The sequence below is a fragment of the Eutrigla gurnardus genome, assembly GCF_963514095.1.
Source record: "Eutrigla gurnardus genome assembly, chromosome: 15".
Classification (NCBI taxonomy): domain Eukaryota; kingdom Metazoa; phylum Chordata; class Actinopteri; order Perciformes; family Triglidae; genus Eutrigla; species Eutrigla gurnardus.
The window spans coordinates 11,476,929-11,495,448 of record NC_139938.1 but is presented as its reverse complement, the minus strand read 5'-3'; the positions used below and the strand labels follow the sequence as shown (position 1 = coordinate 11,495,448).

At 42.9% G+C, this 18,520-nt stretch overlaps 3 protein-coding genes across 5 annotated transcripts in view; all 3 read right to left on the bottom strand.

Annotated features, from left to right (window-relative positions):
* LOC311026132 (deoxynucleoside triphosphate triphosphohydrolase SAMHD1-like) overlaps positions 1–3,029 on the bottom strand; it is a 62,851-nt gene extending 59,822 nt beyond the window's left edge. The window contains exon 1 of the mRNA XM_084029485.1: positions 3,017–3,029. The gene's annotated coding sequence lies outside the window, so the exon portion shown is untranslated. The remainder of the gene's footprint in view (positions 1–3,016) is intronic.
* The window catches only part of LOC311026135 (deoxynucleoside triphosphate triphosphohydrolase SAMHD1-like), a 38,104-nt gene that overhangs the window by 5,861 nt on the left and 13,723 nt on the right, over positions 1–18,520 (bottom strand). The window contains exons 3-4 of one of the 3 annotated variants that reach the window (XM_084029494.1): positions 1,342–1,457; positions 911–981 (exon numbers count right to left, since the gene is read on the bottom strand). The exons of the other annotated variants lie outside the window; for them this stretch is intronic. Coding sequence (XP_083885620.1) covers positions 911–981; positions 1,342–1,457 — 187 coding nt within the window. The remainder of the gene's footprint in view (positions 1–910; positions 982–1,341; positions 1,458–18,520) is intronic. 3 annotated transcript variants of the gene reach the window in all.
* On the bottom strand, positions 9,612–18,149 carry LOC311025273 (endothelial cell-selective adhesion molecule-like; the record flags this gene model as incomplete). Its single annotated transcript, XM_084028121.1, has 7 exons — positions 9,612–12,461; positions 14,163–14,295; positions 14,390–14,512; positions 14,615–14,769; positions 14,864–15,087; positions 17,761–17,892; positions 18,135–18,149. The coding sequence occupies 7 exons, from the start codon at positions 18,147–18,149 to the stop codon at positions 11,936–11,938; spliced, it is 1,308 nt and encodes a 435-aa protein (XP_083884247.1). The 3' UTR covers positions 9,612–11,935.

Genomic DNA, 18,520 nt, shown 5'->3' with positions numbered 1-18,520 from the left:
GTGAATGCGGAAGTCGTATTAATAGTAGTATAATATGACTACCCCATCATAAGGGCACTATTAGATCTGACTGATTAAATGTTAACCTTAACTTCACTGATAGCTTTGTGGTAGAGTTAACGCCCCATGAACCAAAGCTCCTTGCAGCGGCCCCGGTTTGAATCCACCCTTCGGCCTTCTTTTAAATCATGTCGTCGCTCTCTCTCGTCCCTTTAACTCTTACGATGTCCTTCAGCAATAAAAGGCCAAACATATAACTTTAAAATGATGAATGTGTTGCTTGGATGTATTCTTATAACGTGGTTTATGACAATATCAGCCTCATTCTTTCAGCTGCAATCCCGGCGGTGTAAAACGGACTTGGGAGCAAATCAAATAAATATAAAAACATAATTCAAAGTGGTGAGTAGGCTGTACGCTGACACAGAAAAGTCTTTCCCTCCGATGAGAATCTGTATCTCTCATAGAAAACATAGTCAGGGACAGAAAAAGGGTTTTGCCGGTCTCTGTACACACTATAGTTTTCCTATGAGACCCTCTCATGGTCCACCGAGCTTCTTTTTTTTTATATCCGCGCACCAAGAGAGCTGATTGGACAGTCGGCGGTGTGTTTCTCCATGTTGATCTCTTAACCAGCGTCGTAGGATGGAAAACCCAGAGTTAACGCTTAAGTTACCTCACTAAGCACAAATCCTGCTTCGTAGTACAGGCCCCTGGGCTCATATGTCGCTGTTGTGAAACCTTGTTTACCAATTATTGCCAAATATTTTTCTGTTGAATCATAACCAACAACACATGGGAGGGAACTAAGCAGTCAGACAACTAGAAGAGACTCTTCTCTTAAAGTTTCGTTTGACACTTACTGCGTATCGAAACTAAAGGACTAAATGAAATCACATTTGTTTCTTACCTTCCATTTAAGTCCTGGACGTGCTTTGGGGATGAACGACCCGTCAAACATATGGGAGAACGGCCCGTGTCCTGGCACGTGAACAAATATAAAAAATGGTTGATTTGACACGGCAAGAACGACGAAAAGAACAGAACCATGATATGATTTTACAGAAAAAGCTTACTGTTAGATAAAAGCAGGATACCTAGGTCATCTCCATGTAACTTATGAGTAAACATTTTTGTTGCATGTACAGACTTCATTTTGACAATACTTTCATTTCCATGTTACCAGAAGAACATCTCAGTCAAAGTAATGAAACCATCTTGCGACCCCCTCGGTGTCTCCCGAAACCCCTGGTCCAGAACCCTAGAACCCGAGAACCCTACCACCCTACCTGAACCCTAGAACCCCAGAATCCGAGAACCTGAACCCTGCGTGGGACTCACCCAGGTCGTGGCAGAGTCCAGCGATCTGCACACACAGGATGTCTCTGTCGGAGATGAGGAGCTCCGGCTGCCTCTGTTTCAGGGCTTGTACCAATTGCCCGGCCAAGTGACCCACCCTGCACCCGAACACCACAAAACACCACAGATACATCAAATATAAACAAACAAACGTTTTGTACACTGTTCAATTTGAAAAGTTGCCCTTACCAAAACTGGTCGCACTTAAAAAAGGTAAGTAAAGTCCTTAAGTTTAGTATCGACTTGTAGAGTTTACTTAATGTTTTTAAGTTGTCCAACTTAAAATAGCAAGTACACTGATCTTTCTAAGTATTAGCAACTTAAGTAAGCCAAGTTAGCCTGACTTCACTGAACAGTTGTCTTTAGAACGATTAGTTCACAGGGATATTTGTATTTGATCAATTCTGTGTGAACTGATGAACTGATCGTGAACCATGGCCCCATCGTGGAAACAAATACAACTTTACTATAAAAGCATTTAGAAATTGTGAAAAAAACATTTGGATTTATACACAAAGAGGCTGTTTGTCTTGTACTTTTGTCACTGCATCAGTGCACATGTAAGTTTTGTACACATGAAAAGAGAAGCATCAGTGCACATGTAAGTTTTGTACACATGAAAAGAGAAGGCAGATACTCTGTACAAACATTGTAGCCTGAAACACGAAGAAGAAGAACGCCACCCTTATTTATAAAGTCCTGGGTGTTTCCTGTAACACCCAGATCCGTGATCATTGTGATGCCACAAATAAATGTGTTCCAGTACCAACGTTGTGTCTTCAAAGGGCTTCAAGGGTTTGTGTAGTTTAGAAAATAAAAGCTTGATTGAGTGAAAAGCAGTCTTGTGAAAATAGAGCAGCCTTTGAGAATTCAAGATGATTGCAAACAGCCTCTTTGTGTATAATTCCAAATGTTTGTGTCACAATTTCTAAATGCTTTTATTGTAAAGTCGGATTTGTTTCCATGATGGGCCATGGTTCAAGAAACGCAGACTTGCTTACTGAGATGAAACGTTGTATCATTGCATCACTTTTATTACACGTTAGGTATGAGTCTTTATTGCAACCTGCAGACTTTGCTTTTATTTTCTCTCTGCGTTGGACAGGAGACGAGAGGACGTACCCGATGCAGTGTTCAGAGCGGTTGTGCGACGCCCCGGGGAAGACGAAGTAGGTCCCTCCGAGCTGCTTGAGGCGCCGGAGTCTCTGGAACTGAGGGGTGTCGATGATGCGGACGAGAAGGGGGTGCAGCTCCATGTGGCCGTGGATGGGATCGTTAAACACCTGGAGGACGGGAAAGGGCATGAGCAGCTGAGAGACCAACCTCACCATCGCATTTAAAGCGACATGCAGGCAGTCTGTGTGTTTGTCTCTGGGAGGTCGATAAAAACAGCTGGGAACTGGTGTGTGTGTCACACCTGCATTTGCCATTTTGCCGAAACTGATCCACTGCCGGTGTTAACTCATTTACAATAAAAGAGATACAATGAATGAATGAGCTGTGTTAGTGTGAGTCATTCTAACATTGTAAAAACAACAACATGAATGTACGTATTTGTTATCTATTTAAAACATCAACACCAGATCCAGCTTTTTGACTCGTTACCTTGTGTGCGGACTCCTCCGACGTCCAGGTTGGCATGTCCATGTTGTTGTTGACGGACGGGCGGTGACGTGTTCCGGCCGGCGGTGCTTCCAACGTCGCCTTCAACAGTTGATCGGGCCGCTCCGCAGAAAAAGACACCGGCCGGCGAAAAATACCCGGGGTTTTGTTTCTACGCCGGCCGTGTCAAGCTAAGCGAAACACGGATGATGCTTCCGGTGACTGTTTTTCAAAATAAAAGTCGACGAGCGAAGTCCCTCCGCTCCTGCTAGCTAGTTCCCCATTAGGGCTACTGATGAGTTCATCCATCCATTTTCTACCTCTTATCCTGTATTCAGGGTCACGGGGGGGCTGGAGCCGATCCCAGCTGTCATTGGGCGAAGGCAGGGTACACCCTGGACAGAACGCCAGTCCATCGCAGGGCCAACATACAACCATTCACACTCACGTTCACACGGTTTTGTTTATTTTCCCATTACTTTATCTATAGCCTACTGTATTATTTTTGTTAGTATATTATTATTTTATATAATTTAACGTGTCTTGATGTTTCTAAATTCATTAACCACAATTAAAACATTCAGGTCACATATTTTTGTTAAATTGTATATACTTTATGTTATTTAAATATTGTGTTTAAATTGTATTCCGAATATGTAAGTTACAATGCAGCAATGAAGATCTGGGGGAAATACACAATAATTTATCTATGTAGCCTATATATTTAAGGTGACGTCATGAATTAATACAAATGTTAGCCTATGTTGAGTTTGGAAAATTCTGAAAGCAGCCAGTAGGCTACAATAAATATCTAGTGTAAGTGTGAGTGTAAAAAAACACGACCTCTATAGTGATCCGAATAAAACAAATGATGAGGCAAAAACAAGTCATCTTCAAAGCACCTATTTAAACGATCGCCTTCCAAAATTTCATCTTAAATACTAAGAAAACTCTGACTAGACTAGACTTTTACTTTAAACAGTCTTTTACTTGCTTCGCCGCTGTAAATTAAAAACAAGTAATTTCAGCTTCAGTAAACCTCAACTCTCCCGAATACTTCATGATTTTATTTTTAAAAGTAAAACACATCGCTTCCGGTATATATCTGGCTGTTAGGTAACTTGACGCAGGTCGCGGGAGTTTGACTCAGCGCGCGGCTTGTTGGCGAGCGTTGTTTACTGCATCGGACAGGTTTGGAGCTGCTACGGATTCCGTATCAAAACGAAACTTTGGGAATGAATCGATCAAGGCTTCCCCGTGAGGGGATAGTTTTGGGATGGCCAAGGGGGAAAGGGAAACAGAAAGAAGGATGAGGGCAATAAAAGGGACAGGTCTGATGAATCAAATAGTGAGGGGGACAGTGATCAAGGCAGCCGGAAGGTTCCAAAGGTCCAGGAAGAAGGAGAATACACGTTTCTTGTTAAGTTCAAAGATAAAAATGATAAAGCTTTAAATCCCCTCAAACTGTCGGATGAAATAAAAGATAAAATGGGAGGTGTACTCAATGTGAGAATGCTGAGGAATGGAAACATAATAGTTTTCTGTAAATCACATGGTCATAAAGCGAAGGCCATTAGAGTACGTCATTTACTGAACAGGCCAATTGAGTGTTTCGTTCCTGGGGGCGGAGGGGTTAAGGGAGTAGTTTACATTAGCCCCGACATCACTGAGAGTGCCTTAATTGAAAATATAAAGGGAGCTGAGATTGAGTGTGCCCGCAGATTCAAACAAGATGGCACAGCTGTATTGCTGACCTTCAAGCAGGAAACCATGCCAGCACGAGTATTCCTATATATGAGTTTTACAGTGAGAGAGTACAGACGTCCACCAGTGCGTTGTTACAAAATGCCAACGTTTTGGGCATGCAGCAGCTGCATGTAGAGGGGACAGGAGATGTGGAAAGTGTGGGGGGGACCTTGACTTTAAGCAATGCCAGGTGGAGAAAACAAAGTGCTGCAATTGTGGTGGTAAACATATTACTTCCTTCAGAGGGTGTGAGTCCCATATAACAGCTGTGGAAGTGGAGAAAGTAAGAGCTGGGAAGGATATGTCTTATGCAGAGGCAATAAGACAAGTTAAGGGCACAGGGGAAGCTAACAGGCCAGTGGGGACCAGTGCTCACCCTTGCCAGGAAAAGGGCATACAATGCGGACAGACGAAAAAAAGTCACTTCTTGCATTCATGGTAGATGTTGTGTGGGCAGCAAGGAATATTACTAAAAGGTCTGATGCTATCAAAATTGTGGTGGAGGCATCTGAAAGGTTTCTTGAGGAGGTTGAAATGGGCCCAGAGGAGTTACACACATTCATGAGGCAGAAGCTTGAGGTGCAGGAGAGAGGGAGGGAGAGAGAGAAGGGAGGGGCAAAGGCAGGAGTGAGGGAAATAGTAAAGAAGGGGAAATAGACATGACTGAATATGATACTTAATCTGTTGATGTTTTATTTATTGCAATGGAACGCAAGGAGCCTTATCGCAAATGGCCAAGAGTTTAAAAGATATGTTGATGTTTTTAAAGGAGAGTATAAACCAGCTGTATTGTGTATCCAGGAAACTTGGCTCATACCCTGTTTGGACTTTGTGGTGCCAGGGTATGAATGTATTAGACAGGACCGAAGTGGGAAAGCAGGAGGAGGGTGTGCAACGTTTATAAGATCTGATGTGAAGTACCAGAGGGTGCAAATTAATTCTTCTCTAGAGTGCGTGGTGGTAAAGGTGTGGGAAAACAATAAGTGGGTAAATATAGTTAACTTTTATAATCCCTGCTTGCCAGTCAGCATAATAGATCTGGAGGAGATTATGGTACAGATAGGGGTACCGGTTATTTGGCTAGGTGACTTTAATGCACATAACCCTTTGTGGGGAAGCAGGGTAAAAAATACTAATGGGAGCACAGTGGAGGATTTTATGGACAAATATGGTTTAGTATGTATGAATGATGGCAGGCCAACTAGGTTTGAAATTAAGACGGGGGCAGTTTCATGCATAGATTTAGTATTAGCATCCAGTGAATACGCAAGGGTAGGAGAATGGGGCAGTATGGACAGGTACCCAATGGGTAGTGATCACTTTCCAATACTGTTGAAGTTTGGGAAAACTTTGTTAACTGAGGATCAGACTGGACCAACCTTTTTTAACTATGGGAAGGCAGACTGGGAGAAGTTTTCTAGTAAGTGTGATAGTGGCCTTGACAGTGTGAATGGAGAGGGAACAATAGATGAGTGGAACAACACATTGTGTTCAATGATATAAGTAGTGCATATGAGTGCATCCCTTTAAAGAAAAACTCTAAAACTAGAGTAAGTGTGCCATGTTGGAATAGGGCTTGTGATAAAGCAGTGAGGGATAGGAACTGCGCATATAGACTATTAAGAAAGTGCCCGACAGAGAATAGAGTACAAAAGGCTTAGGGCTAAGGCAAGAAGAGTAATTAAGGTTACAAAAAAAGAGTGTTGGAGAAGATATTGTGGAAAATTGGGCGTGGATACATCAGTTGGAGAAATATGGGCAGCAGTTCACCGTATGTCAGGAGTGGTAAGGAAAAGGAAAATGCCAGTATTGGAGGAAAAGGGAGTTATAGCGAAGAGTGATATAGAGAAAGCCCAAATGTGTGAAAGTAAGTTTAAGGATGTACATAGGGGAGCAAACATCGGGGAGGAAGGCATTAGAAAGAGGAATGAAACGCTAAGAAAAAACGTATCTAAACTTGGGGTGAATGACAATAACACTGATTGTGTTAATTTGTACTTTTCAGTGGAAGAGTTGCACAGAGTGTTGTGGAAAAATGAATCTGCCCAATAAAGATCAACAACCAGGATCTGCTTGCTCTCCGAGGTTTATTCCACTAAGTATTCTAATCTGCAGAGGAGGTTCACCCCTGCCTTCTGATACAAAGGCTCAGACTCAGCAGGAACGACCCTGAGTCCAACAACAGTCTCCCTTTTAAGGAGGAGGAACCAAAGGACGGATCATGTCCTATCTTACAAAGACAAGATGTACAGGCAAAGTCAAGATTTACAGAACACAGGCGTCATAGTCCTGAAATTATCTTATGTCAATGTGGCACTCATGTTCATATCATCTACAAACAGACATTCATTTTCGTCATAGCATAACAGTCAGATGAGGAGATGCGGATGGCGTCAGCCTGACAAATATTCTGATTATAAAGTACAAACATCCAAAATTCCCATTACAAGAGCCATAAAAAATGGGGGGAAAACAGCACCAGGGAAGGATGGCATAAGCTATGAGGTATTTAAAAGACTAGGTGATCCAGTGGTGGAAGAAATGTTAGCACTTATAAATAATGTTTGGAAAGAAGGAAGGCTTCCATTAGCCTGGAAACAGGCAGTGGATTTTAAAACCAGGGAAGGAAGCAGAGCATTCAGGGTCAGCAGTGATATGTAAAATAATGGAAAAAATGGTGACAGATAGATTAGTATACAAACTGGAGAAGGAGGGGTGGTTTACGCTAATTCAAAGTGGTTTTCGCAGAGGAAGAAATACCATGGATTCTGTGATCTCCCTGGATTCGGATGTAAAGAAAGCCATGGTAAATAAAGAGGGAGTAGTTGCAGTGTTTTTGGACATTGAAAAGGCTTATGACATGTTGTGGAAGGAGGGGCTCATCATTAAGCTGTATGATGCAGGGGTTAGAGGGCGTATGCTTAACTGGATACAGGACTTTTTAAAGAACAGGGTCATCCAGGTTAGGGTGGGGGAGGCGATGTCGAATGGCACATGCATTGAGAATGGAACACCACAGGGAAGTGTAATAAGTCAAGTTTTATTTAATGTAATGGTGAATGACATTTTTAAAGACATTGGATCAGGGTTTTTGTTTCGCATTGTTTGCGGACGACGGAACAGTGTGGAAAAGAGGCAGGAACATCAAACACATAACAGAGAAAATCCAGGAGGCATTAAATAAAATAATGGAATGGGGAAGCAGGTGGGGATTTAAGATTTCAACGGAAAAAACTAAATATGTTGTATTTGGCAATAAGAAAACTGAGTGTCAAGGTTTGCAAATGTATGGGCAAGCAATAGAGAGGATAAAAGAATGTATTGGGAGTAGTTTGTGATGAAAGACTGACTTATAAAAAGCACGTAGACAGGATTGTGAGCAAGTGTGGAAAAGTTATAAATGTCATGCGGTCCCTATCAGGAAGTTTGTGGGGTGCTGGACAGGATACACAGATGATGATTTACAGGGCAATGGTCAGATCGAGGATAGATTATGGGTGTTTGTGTTACGGGACGGCAGCAAAAACAATTCTCAAGAAATTAGATAGTGCAGGCAAAGGCACTGAGAGTCGTCTGTGGGGCTTTCCGTTCCACCCCAATTGCAGCCTTACTTGTGGAAATGGGGGAGACCCCATTGGGTATCAGAAGGTCAAAGCTGGCAATGCAATATATCTGTAAATTAAGGGGACATCAAGGGGAGAATGTGGGGGAGTTGGCTTAGGAAGGTGCATTGGAATGGGGAGGAGCAAGAGTGAAAAGGGAATGTTTCATTTTTAAAGTCAATGAGGAAATGGGGAGGATGGAGTTTGGGGAAGAGGGGGTAGCCCCGGTAGTGTACTGGCCAACTATACAACCATGGATTCTACCAGTGCCAGAGATAGATGTAAGTGTGTTAGCTCATGAGAGAACTGCAACAGTTGGGGGAATTGTAAAGGAAAGGCTAAATAACACGTGGGGACAGTACATACAAATATATACTGATGGGGCTCAAGACCCAAGGACTGGGAAGTCTGGGTTTGCTTTTTGCATCCCAGATTTGGATGTTGTTAAGTATAGGCAACTGTCTGAGGGGGTTTGCAATAATCTGGGCTATGTAGTGGGTGGAGGAGGTCAGGCCAGGGCCAGTTGTGATATGCTCCGACTCTGCTTCAGTGCTGATGACATTGAGGGAGGGAGGGCTTGGAGCCAGGTCAGACCTCATGGTGGAGCTTCTTACCCTGATGTACAGGATTGAGCAGGTGGGAGAGTCAGTGGGGTTTATGTGGGCCCAGCTCATGTGGGGAAAGAGATGAATGAGCTAGCTGATGGGGCAGGTGGTGGTGGTGGTTCTCCTGGGTGGTGGTGGTCCCCTGTGTGCTGTGTGATTCCCTTTTTTAAGATTTTCTTTGTCTGCACATCACTTTTTTGCCGTGTGTGTGAGGGGTGTTCTCTTTCTTTTGGATGTCACTTCCCCTAGGAAACCCCTCCTCCAGCCGGTAAGCCTCAGACTGTCTCACCCTTTTCAGTTGGGCTCCCTTCTCCCTTTTTTGTGCCAAAGCATTATACTCATGACTTCAAATTTGACAATATCTAGAATTTAACATATTCATAAATAGGATGGTGTTCAGGTCTGTTTCCTAGCACAACAATGTACAATGATGTAGGTTTAACATGTTGATGACTGTCTGTCCTGTAACCTCCACATCTCTTTACCAAAATAAAGTCCATTTGCTGCCCTCTGGTGGTTCACTTTTAATCTGCGGATGTCCTCCCAACAAATAGCAACCAGTAAACTATTGACAGCTATTAGGATTAGAAATAAATAAGGACACTTCAAAATCAAAACTATTTTTCAAACGCGAGAGTAACCACTGAAAATTCCAATAAAATGTAACTCTTGATTATGTACACAACGCACCGGATAATTTCTCTTTTAATTGAAAATTTATTTTATACAAAGCGTTTTCCATGAACATAAATATAGAGGATACAAGTGCACACTGCACATCATTGTTCACACGTTTAGTTTGTCCACAGTAGTTACACGATCCATCAGAACTCAGCCCATGTTCTCTTCTACACCATCACTATATAAAAATAAAGGCGTGTCTTGAATACATTTTAATGTTCAGAATGAAGACGTTTCACAACGACCCATTCACAAGTTAAAACACTGTAACATCTCTGTAGTCAGCCCCGTCGGAATCATTCCCTCACAACTTCCCATTTTGCTTTAACGTATTAAAAACATGTCACGACTTAACAACCAGCTGCAGAAACAAATGATGCTCTTCTGTTTCTCTTCACGTTTCAAATGACACGCTCCAGTGTAATGAAAATACAGCAGAATAGATAGCATGATTACCATCATTATACATCTGTTTTCCTTCTCTTTTCCAAATAGAAATTATATTTCAACAGACATTTGTGACTTATGGCGGGAATAAGAAAAGAACAAAAGCCACAGTAGAAATCTAAGCTGACACTATTGAAGGGAAAGTTCACCCCAAAATCTAGTCTGTGGATTATCTTCAGTAACCGGGGCAGGATTTCTGGAAATAAATGTTGCTGGTCTTTATTTATTCCTTGAAAGGAAGCAAGGACAAGAGAAGGCAGATACAGTTTAGATTTTTGGGTGACCTGTCCCTTTAAAAAGCACCTCAATGACCACTCAGTGAATGAGAATATCTTTAATATTGGTCTTTTCTCAGACTCTGAGCCAGAAATCTCCACTTCATCCTCCTCTTTATTCTGACCGTTTCTAGAGGCTTTGTTCATATATATTTCATAGCCTCATTTATACAACATTTATTACTGATAACATGGAGAAAATTGTTTTTTTTAAATATATATATATATCTGTTGACAGTATTTTCTGATTTATGGATACAAAGAGATCTCCAAAATTCCTCTGAAAAAACATTTGATTCTAATGTCAACAAAATGAAAATCTTGAACATGGATTTATCTAACGTTCCCATTTCTGGACCTAAATCCACGGGGGGAAGATTCATGGTGACTGTATACTAAGTTTTTTTTTTTTTTTTTACTGTGTCCACCTGTAGTGTTTCCTCTTCATGAGGAATATCTCCCCATCACTTCCTTGGCACCATCAACAATCTTAAAACACCTTGACAACTCATGATTTTGATTTAGAGGTTCCAGGTTCGTCTAACCAGCCCGAAGCCTTTTGCCTCTGAATCAAACATCGTCTATGTCATGTGGATTTCCAGAGGTTTCTTCCCGTTGACCTCCACTAGAATGAAACTGAATCTACAGAGAGAATGTTACATGGTGGATATCTTTGGTTCAGTATCCGGTGTGGCAGGCAAACATATGACCTTCCATACAGGCCAACAGTATGCTATACGTTTATCACAAAATAAATATCATATTTACAGTTTCCATTCTGGAGGCAACTTTAGAATTATATTATAAGTGTGGACCCGTGTATTCGCAAAGTGCTGAATATTATAAGAAGCTTTTGCTAATCTGTGTTTCAAGAATTGAGTCTAAGAGCATTATATAAGCTGAAGTAAAGCCAAAATAAAAGGATTAGGATACTTTGCAATTTCAAGCGTTAGTATATGGATAATGTTGTGTTGCAGAAATATTCTCATTAAGACAGATCTTCATATCGCTCAGCCAGTCCTCGCTAACTTCCCGACGAGCGACACTCTCTCCTCTGAACGCTGCTCGCACGTTGTGCTTGAATCTTTTTTTGGTCTCGATAGTTCCTCCTTCAGGTCGTTTAGTAAATAAGTAGAGATGATGAAGTAGAGCAGACCTGCTCTTCTTAGTCCACCTGTGAGGCTCGATGATCCGTTCACTGTTCACTTTGTGGAATTCATGTGGCAGGAAGTAAAAAAATAGAACACGACATTTAAAAGCTCAATTAGAAAAAAAGAACATTCAACAAATAAAACCGATATTGGAAATGCGCTGATACAGTAGAAAAGAGGATACTGGACAAATATATGAAAATCATATCTATACATATGCTGCAATGTATACAGTGCATACAGAATATAAAAGACTTGTACTCGGAGCAAGTAGTCTGTGTCTGAAAGTCTTGCCTTTAAGCTTCTGGGGTCAATAAGTGAATTTGACCTTTTCATCTATTAACTCTTTGCTAAAATAGTAGTTAAAACTTTCCCTTTAAAATAAAAAAAAATCTGCTGACCCTTCTTGAGAGCGTAAAGGGACAGTTACACTGTTTTTTGCACTGTTTTGCCAGCTCTGGCCGGCGTTAGACCAGAGAGCCGGCCTGGTTCTGTGCAGGCACCATGATGGGCACCCCTCCCATGCGGACGATGTTGGAGGCTGTGACCGCGGAGGTGGGCAGCGGTGGCGGGGAGGGAGCGGCCTGGCCGTAGGTCTGAGGCTGGCCGTAGGTCTGCGGCAGCACCTGGGCCTGGGGCAGCTGGGTGTAGCGCTCCGGTCTGGGGAGGGAGCTGCCGTTGGTGCTGGCCTCGGAGGCCACGGTCTGCCCGCGCGGCAGGGTGGGGTTGTTGTTGTAGCTGTAGTGGGTGGGGGTGGAGGCTCCGTGATGGCGGGACGGCCGGTAGCCGGCCATGCTGCCCGTGGCGGTGATGATGGAGGCGGTGTCTGAGGGCGGGCGCTGGGGGTACTGCTGCAGGTGGTGGAGGTTGCCGGAGGGCTCTTTGTGGTGCGGGCTGGAGGCGATGGAGGACAGGGTGCCGTTCTTGGAGATGATGTCTGAACCCATGCCACTCTTAGCCCAGGACACACGCTTGGGAGCCTGAGCGTCCTCCCTGCAGGAAGACAGGACGCGCCATCATGTTACTGTTACACACAAGACTTTCATGCAACATCTGAAAGGGTCATAAACAGAACGAGTTAACGGGCCAAACGGCAGCTTTCAACCATCAATCTGCTCTTTTAATTAAAAGTAATTCAATACTTTAAAACTTGACTTCTGTTGTGGAAAAATGAATCTGCCCAATAAAGATCAACAACCAGGATCAGCTTTTTCTCCGAGGTTTATTCCACTAAGTATTCTCATCTGCAGAAGAAAGTACTGTTCACCCCTGCCTTCTGATGCAAAGGTTCAGAATCAGCAGGAACGACCCTGAGTCTAACAACAATCTCCCTTTTAAGGAGGAGGAACCATGGACAAAAGACGGTTCATGTCCTATCTTACAAAGACAAGATGTACAGGCAAGGTCAAGATTTACAGAACACAGGCGTCATAGTCCTGAAATTATCTTATGTCAATGTGGCACTCATGTTCATATCATCTACAAACAGGCATTCATTTTCATCATAGCATAACAGTCAGATGAGGAGATGCGGATCGACGTCTGGCCTGACAAATATTCTGATTATAAAGTACAAACATCCAAAATTCCCATTACACTTTAAATATTAAAATGCAAATCTGTAAATAAGTTACTGGCAGAAATGGCCAGATATGGTTTTCAGGTCATGGCCTAAAGGCCCATCAGCCTTAATGGGAGATGTAATTCTGTAAGTTTAATATTGAGATGCAACAACCAGAACAGGCAGAAATGGTCAAATATCGGTTTCTGTGCCAGGAAGTAAAGACATCTTTTCACTAAATCTACATGTTTTAAGATTGGTTTATTTTCACTAATTCACCGTGGTCCAATAAAAATCAGGCCGAAAATTCAGAAATCATTTACAGGAATATATTTCGAAAAATAATAATCATTTTAGTTTAACAATCACTTCCATCTTGAAGACGTCGCCTTGGACATTATCTAACTATACTAACTGAGCTTTCTTTCTATTTTCTGACAAATCATTGAGTGAATCAGATTCATTGATTACTTTAGCTTCAAGTGCTGAATTAAAGGCCCATCGTGTCAACATTTGTCTTCAACATTTTTGTCTACTTTCATATTATGATGTAACATTTTTATGACTTTTATCAACATATTGCACTATGATGTTTTCATGACTTTATTAACTTTGATGTTTTTGTGATTCTGTTTCTGTTTATATAATACAATATAATATGATTTTTTTATAACTTTATTTGACATACTATACAATGAGTTTTAATAAGTTTCCAAACACAACAAGGCGTCCTTCATTGGAAATCAAGTCCTTATAAGTATCACCTCCATTGCCTTGGCAACTGAATGCTTCACATATTATGGCACCCTCTTGTGGTTTAAATTTAAATACAATTTAATTTCCAACTGTATCTAAATGAAATAATAACAGTTGAAATTAACAAAGATATTCTACCTCATAATGAGTTCCTTACATTTCTTCCTCTTTTATATATTACTCTTTACCTTGTACAGTATTTAATTAGTTAATTAGGTGTCATTTTGAGTTTTTTTTAAATCACCTCATAGAAACCAAACCAGTTTCTGTGAACAGCGTTATGTAAACGACAGTAAACAACAGAAATGTATTTGAAATGACACACGAGATGAACTACATGGTCGGTGTCGAAGGTAAGGTGAGCTACGTGAACTCACTTGATTTCGTTGGCCATGTCGTCCTCATTGTCTCTCCGCCTCTTCACCAGGAAGAAGAAGCAGATGCAGAGGAGGAAGAGGAAGCCGACCACTGAGCCCACTGTGGCGCCAACAATCACCCCCACTTTATTGGCTACGGGAGGAATGAGGACACGCGGTGATGTCACATAATGTCTACACGTTTCTTTCTGTTAAACGAGTGTGTATTTGGAAACAGTGCTACGTACAGCTGATGATCTCCAGGTTGATGAAGCAGCTCTCGGACCCGGCCGAGTTGCTGGCTGTGCACACGTACTTCCCCGACATGTTGCTGCTCAGGTTGTTCAGCTTCAGAGTGCCGGCATTCTCATCTGAAACACCATCAAACACGTGGATTTCCCCATGTGTATTTGGGCGTGCACGTTAACACACAAAATCAGCAGATGCATCCGTTGCTATGCGAGTGTACTCACTGAGCATGGGTGAGAAGAAGACCTCCGAGCTAGGACTGGTCTTCTTCCACTTGTACAGAGGGATGGGCTTCCCAGAGCTGGATCTGCAGCTCAGAGTCACGTTTCCCTTCTGCACCGGCTTCCCTGATAGGGAGCACTTGGGAACCGCAGGAGAACTGAGACCAGAGGATTATAAAATGTTATAATTCAACCTGTCATAGTCAATGTCAATGTATAACTGCAGGCAGGCAGGAAGACAGGCAGGCAGACAGGCAGCAGGACTGCTTCTTACCTTTCACGTCCAGACTGAGCTCAGCTGTGAGGCCCTGGTTGTTGGGAATGATGACCTGGCAGAGGTAGCGTCCCGAGTCGGCCTCCTGGGTGTTGTTGATGTACAGCGACACGTCGCGTGAGGGCATGGTGGACGAGAAACCGACGCGGCCCCGAAACTGGGAGCTGCCCAAGCTCATGGAGTCTTTGGTGTAGGAAAGGATCTGCAAGACAACAGAGTCAAGTGACAAGTCAGAGAGGCGCCCAGTTGAGGAACATACGGCGTCACTGACATCCATGCAAATCTCCAGTCAACAGAAGTAGCCGGAGTTTTAATCCTGCCCAGGAAAATGTGATCGTTTGGTATTTCTGGAAAATTTGGTTGAATGGTTTCATGGAACACAACTTGTACTCCTCTGATAAAATCTTCTCATAAACTGCGTCCTTCTGAGGCCTTTCCGTTCGACATTGGCGTCCTTTGAAAACTGCAAAGGAGGAACCGAGCGGTTTCTGAAATGAAACGGTCTGGACTTCAGAGGATTTCCTGTTTGCATCAACTTTGGCCCTTGACAAGAAATAGCAAAACCAAACACATTAACACAAAACACTCGATATCTTACATCTCTTCATCCAAATACAAAGTCCTCCAATAAAGGTCCTTTTGTATCACAACTTTCCGTACTGATGTGCTTGGTATAAAACACTGTTCTCTGGAGTCGTTGGCTTTTCCTCTGCAGCATGCTGTAACTACAGGCTATGAACACTAATGTAATGTGTTTATGTCTCTAAGTGAACATGACATAAACATTTTTCTGTCTTTTATTGAGAATTAAATACAGAATGTTGTAATTACAGTCCTCTAACTTCATTATTGTTCAGTAGAAACAGATTCAGATTTGTTGTTTGTGTGATTTCTAAGTGATGTCATTGGTGTCTTCACAGGTGCATTCTGGGAGCAAGTATTTGATAATTGAGTGTGGTATTTTAACAGCAAGCTTTTAGTTTTGAATGATGTGTTTAATAAATATGACGGAAATATTTGCAAAAAGTGTGTTTTAGAATGTCAAACTTCACATAAAGGAGATGATTTATGGACTACAGGAGTTAGTGCTTTCAGTAACTGGCCATTAGGACCAGTTCTTTGTTTCTTTAAAAATGCAAATAAATGTAACAGCATCTCTACTTAACATTGGAAGTCATGCATTAATGTCAGCAGACGTGAGGCGAGTCTAAGCAGTACAAATAACAGAAATAGAGTCAAACATGCTGAAGAAATAGCATCATCACGGCTTCTTAAGCAACAAATCAAAACTGTTCATCACCAAGTCAACCATCCCAAATGCTGTTCCTCCCAACCACAGCCGGGAGAACATCCATGCAGGAGGTGACTTTAGTCGCCAAAATCCTACAACGCACGTCCTCTGAGATGATGTTGACCAGTCAAGCTGGAAAAACTGACACAAGCTCAGTTTCAAACAGCGGCATGTCCACAGAGCATCGCAGAGATTTGATCAGAGGGAATTATATGGGAAATATATGGGACATTGATATGAGAGTAAAAAAAGAAAAAGAAAAAAGAGAGAAAAAGCTGCAGTGAAGAGTTCCCCCATCACTACAGCAGAAATGATCTCCAGAGTAGCAGTTTCTCAGAAAGGAGGCACTTCTGGTGCTCAGACTTTCATCTTAAACTCGACCTTCATTTTGACCTCAAGTACACACCTGGGGGCCTCATTTATAAAGCTTGCGTACGCACAAAACGGGGCTGGAAACGTGCGTACGCCACTTTCCACGCAAATGTTGTGATCTATAATAACCAAACTTGACGGGAAAGTGTACGTACCATATTAATCAGCGCTGTCACCGCAGGAGGAGGAGACGGCCCTTATGCATGTAATGCAGTATATAATAAATACCTTCCATTAGATCACTGTAGAACACAGCGGGAATAACTAAATATTCTCCTTATTTATGTGCATATGTCATCAACACACATACATACAGCCATTAAGCCATCGTATGATTGTTACACATATCCTCGTTTTTAAACCACCAGAGCGCAGAGGAAATGCGCTATAATGAGTGGCACGCTCGTGCGCGCTCAGTCGTGGAGCGTGGAGAGAACTTCAGAACGTATTCTTTTATTAATCACATTGCGCGTTTGCCGTAGCTCATCTGCAACGTTGTTGCTGGCGGCGATTGTGTCTCGCTGAAGTTGCAGGACGGCATCAGTGAGCACCCGACCGCTTGATGTCATGCGTCCGGGGTGCACTGCTGCTTTGCGCCGGACCCGGACGGTGTGCCGAGGGCCCGTCACCGTCACCCTCCTCACATCACCCTCCTCACCGTCACCATCCTCTACGCCCAACGCTGCAGACTCTGGAAGGACAAAAACTATTTAACGTTTTGTTTTATATACTGTAGATCATTGATGATGTTCCCGGTTGTGCCCAGTAGGGGTCGCACCATCTCTGTATGTTCTGTGAGTGTTCGGGTTATCGGTGCGCAGTTAGTTGCCTGCTAGGCTGTACGTAAGGCTCCCACTCCATGCTCTCTGAGTTATAATAAAACCACACTCTTTGGAGATAATGTGTGATCATTGAACTCACACACACACGAAAGCATCTACATGGTGTCAGAAGACAGCAGCGACGAACTTTTCGCCTGTGAGTACCTTGTTGGATTTTTTATTTCTCCGTGGACCTGATGCTTCGGGCTACGCTAACTAGATAGCCGTGGACATTTTTCGTTTTGCTGGACGTCATGGCGGAGGGTTTTCGCAGGCCAGACCCTGTTGTTTTGACGACAACGTCGCCGAGAGCTGGCGTATTTTTGAAAGGGAGTATGATATTTTTATTGCTGCAGCACACCCGGACAAGCCGGCAAAGACAAGGGCTTACATTCTTCTCAACCTCGCCGGCCCGGGGGCCATCGACCGTGAACGCTCTTTCGTTTATGCGGCAGAGGTGCGTGCACCCGGGGACGGCGGAGCAGTGGTCATCCCGGGAGAGTCCAGAGAGGATCCGGACTGCCTGAAGAGGAAGTTCAGGGAAATGTGCAATCCTCAAAGTAACAGGACAATGGACAGACACAGATTTCATTCACGGAATCAAAAACAAGGTGAGAGCATAGAATCATACATCAGCGATCTGAGGATAAAAGCTAAAAGTTGCCACTTCGGAGACTTAACTGACGAACTTATCTGTGACCGCATTGTGTGTGGCATCACCAGTGACTCTTTGAGAAAATCTCTATTGAGAGATAGTGAACTGACTCTTGCCAAAGCCATCTCAGTTTGTCGCATTCACGAAATGACAGAGGAAAACAGTAAGACATTAGCAACTCAGGCCACCAATGTTGATGCACTGAAGCCGTCCTACAATAAAAGGCAGCAACCAAGGCCCCAGTTACCCATACAAACCATAGCCAAATGCAGCAATTGTGGGGGCAGCCATGTTGCTAAAAGAGAGAAGTGTCCCGCTTATGGACAGCAGTGTCATAAGTGTCATAAGATGAACCACTTTAAAGGGTGCTGCAAATCAAAATCATGGGACCAAAATAGACTACAAAGGAAGGGCTTCAGGCGGCCAGTGCATGAAGTGACAGTGGAACAGCCATCAGCACAGGGAGACGACACGTTTTATGTGGATGGTATCAATG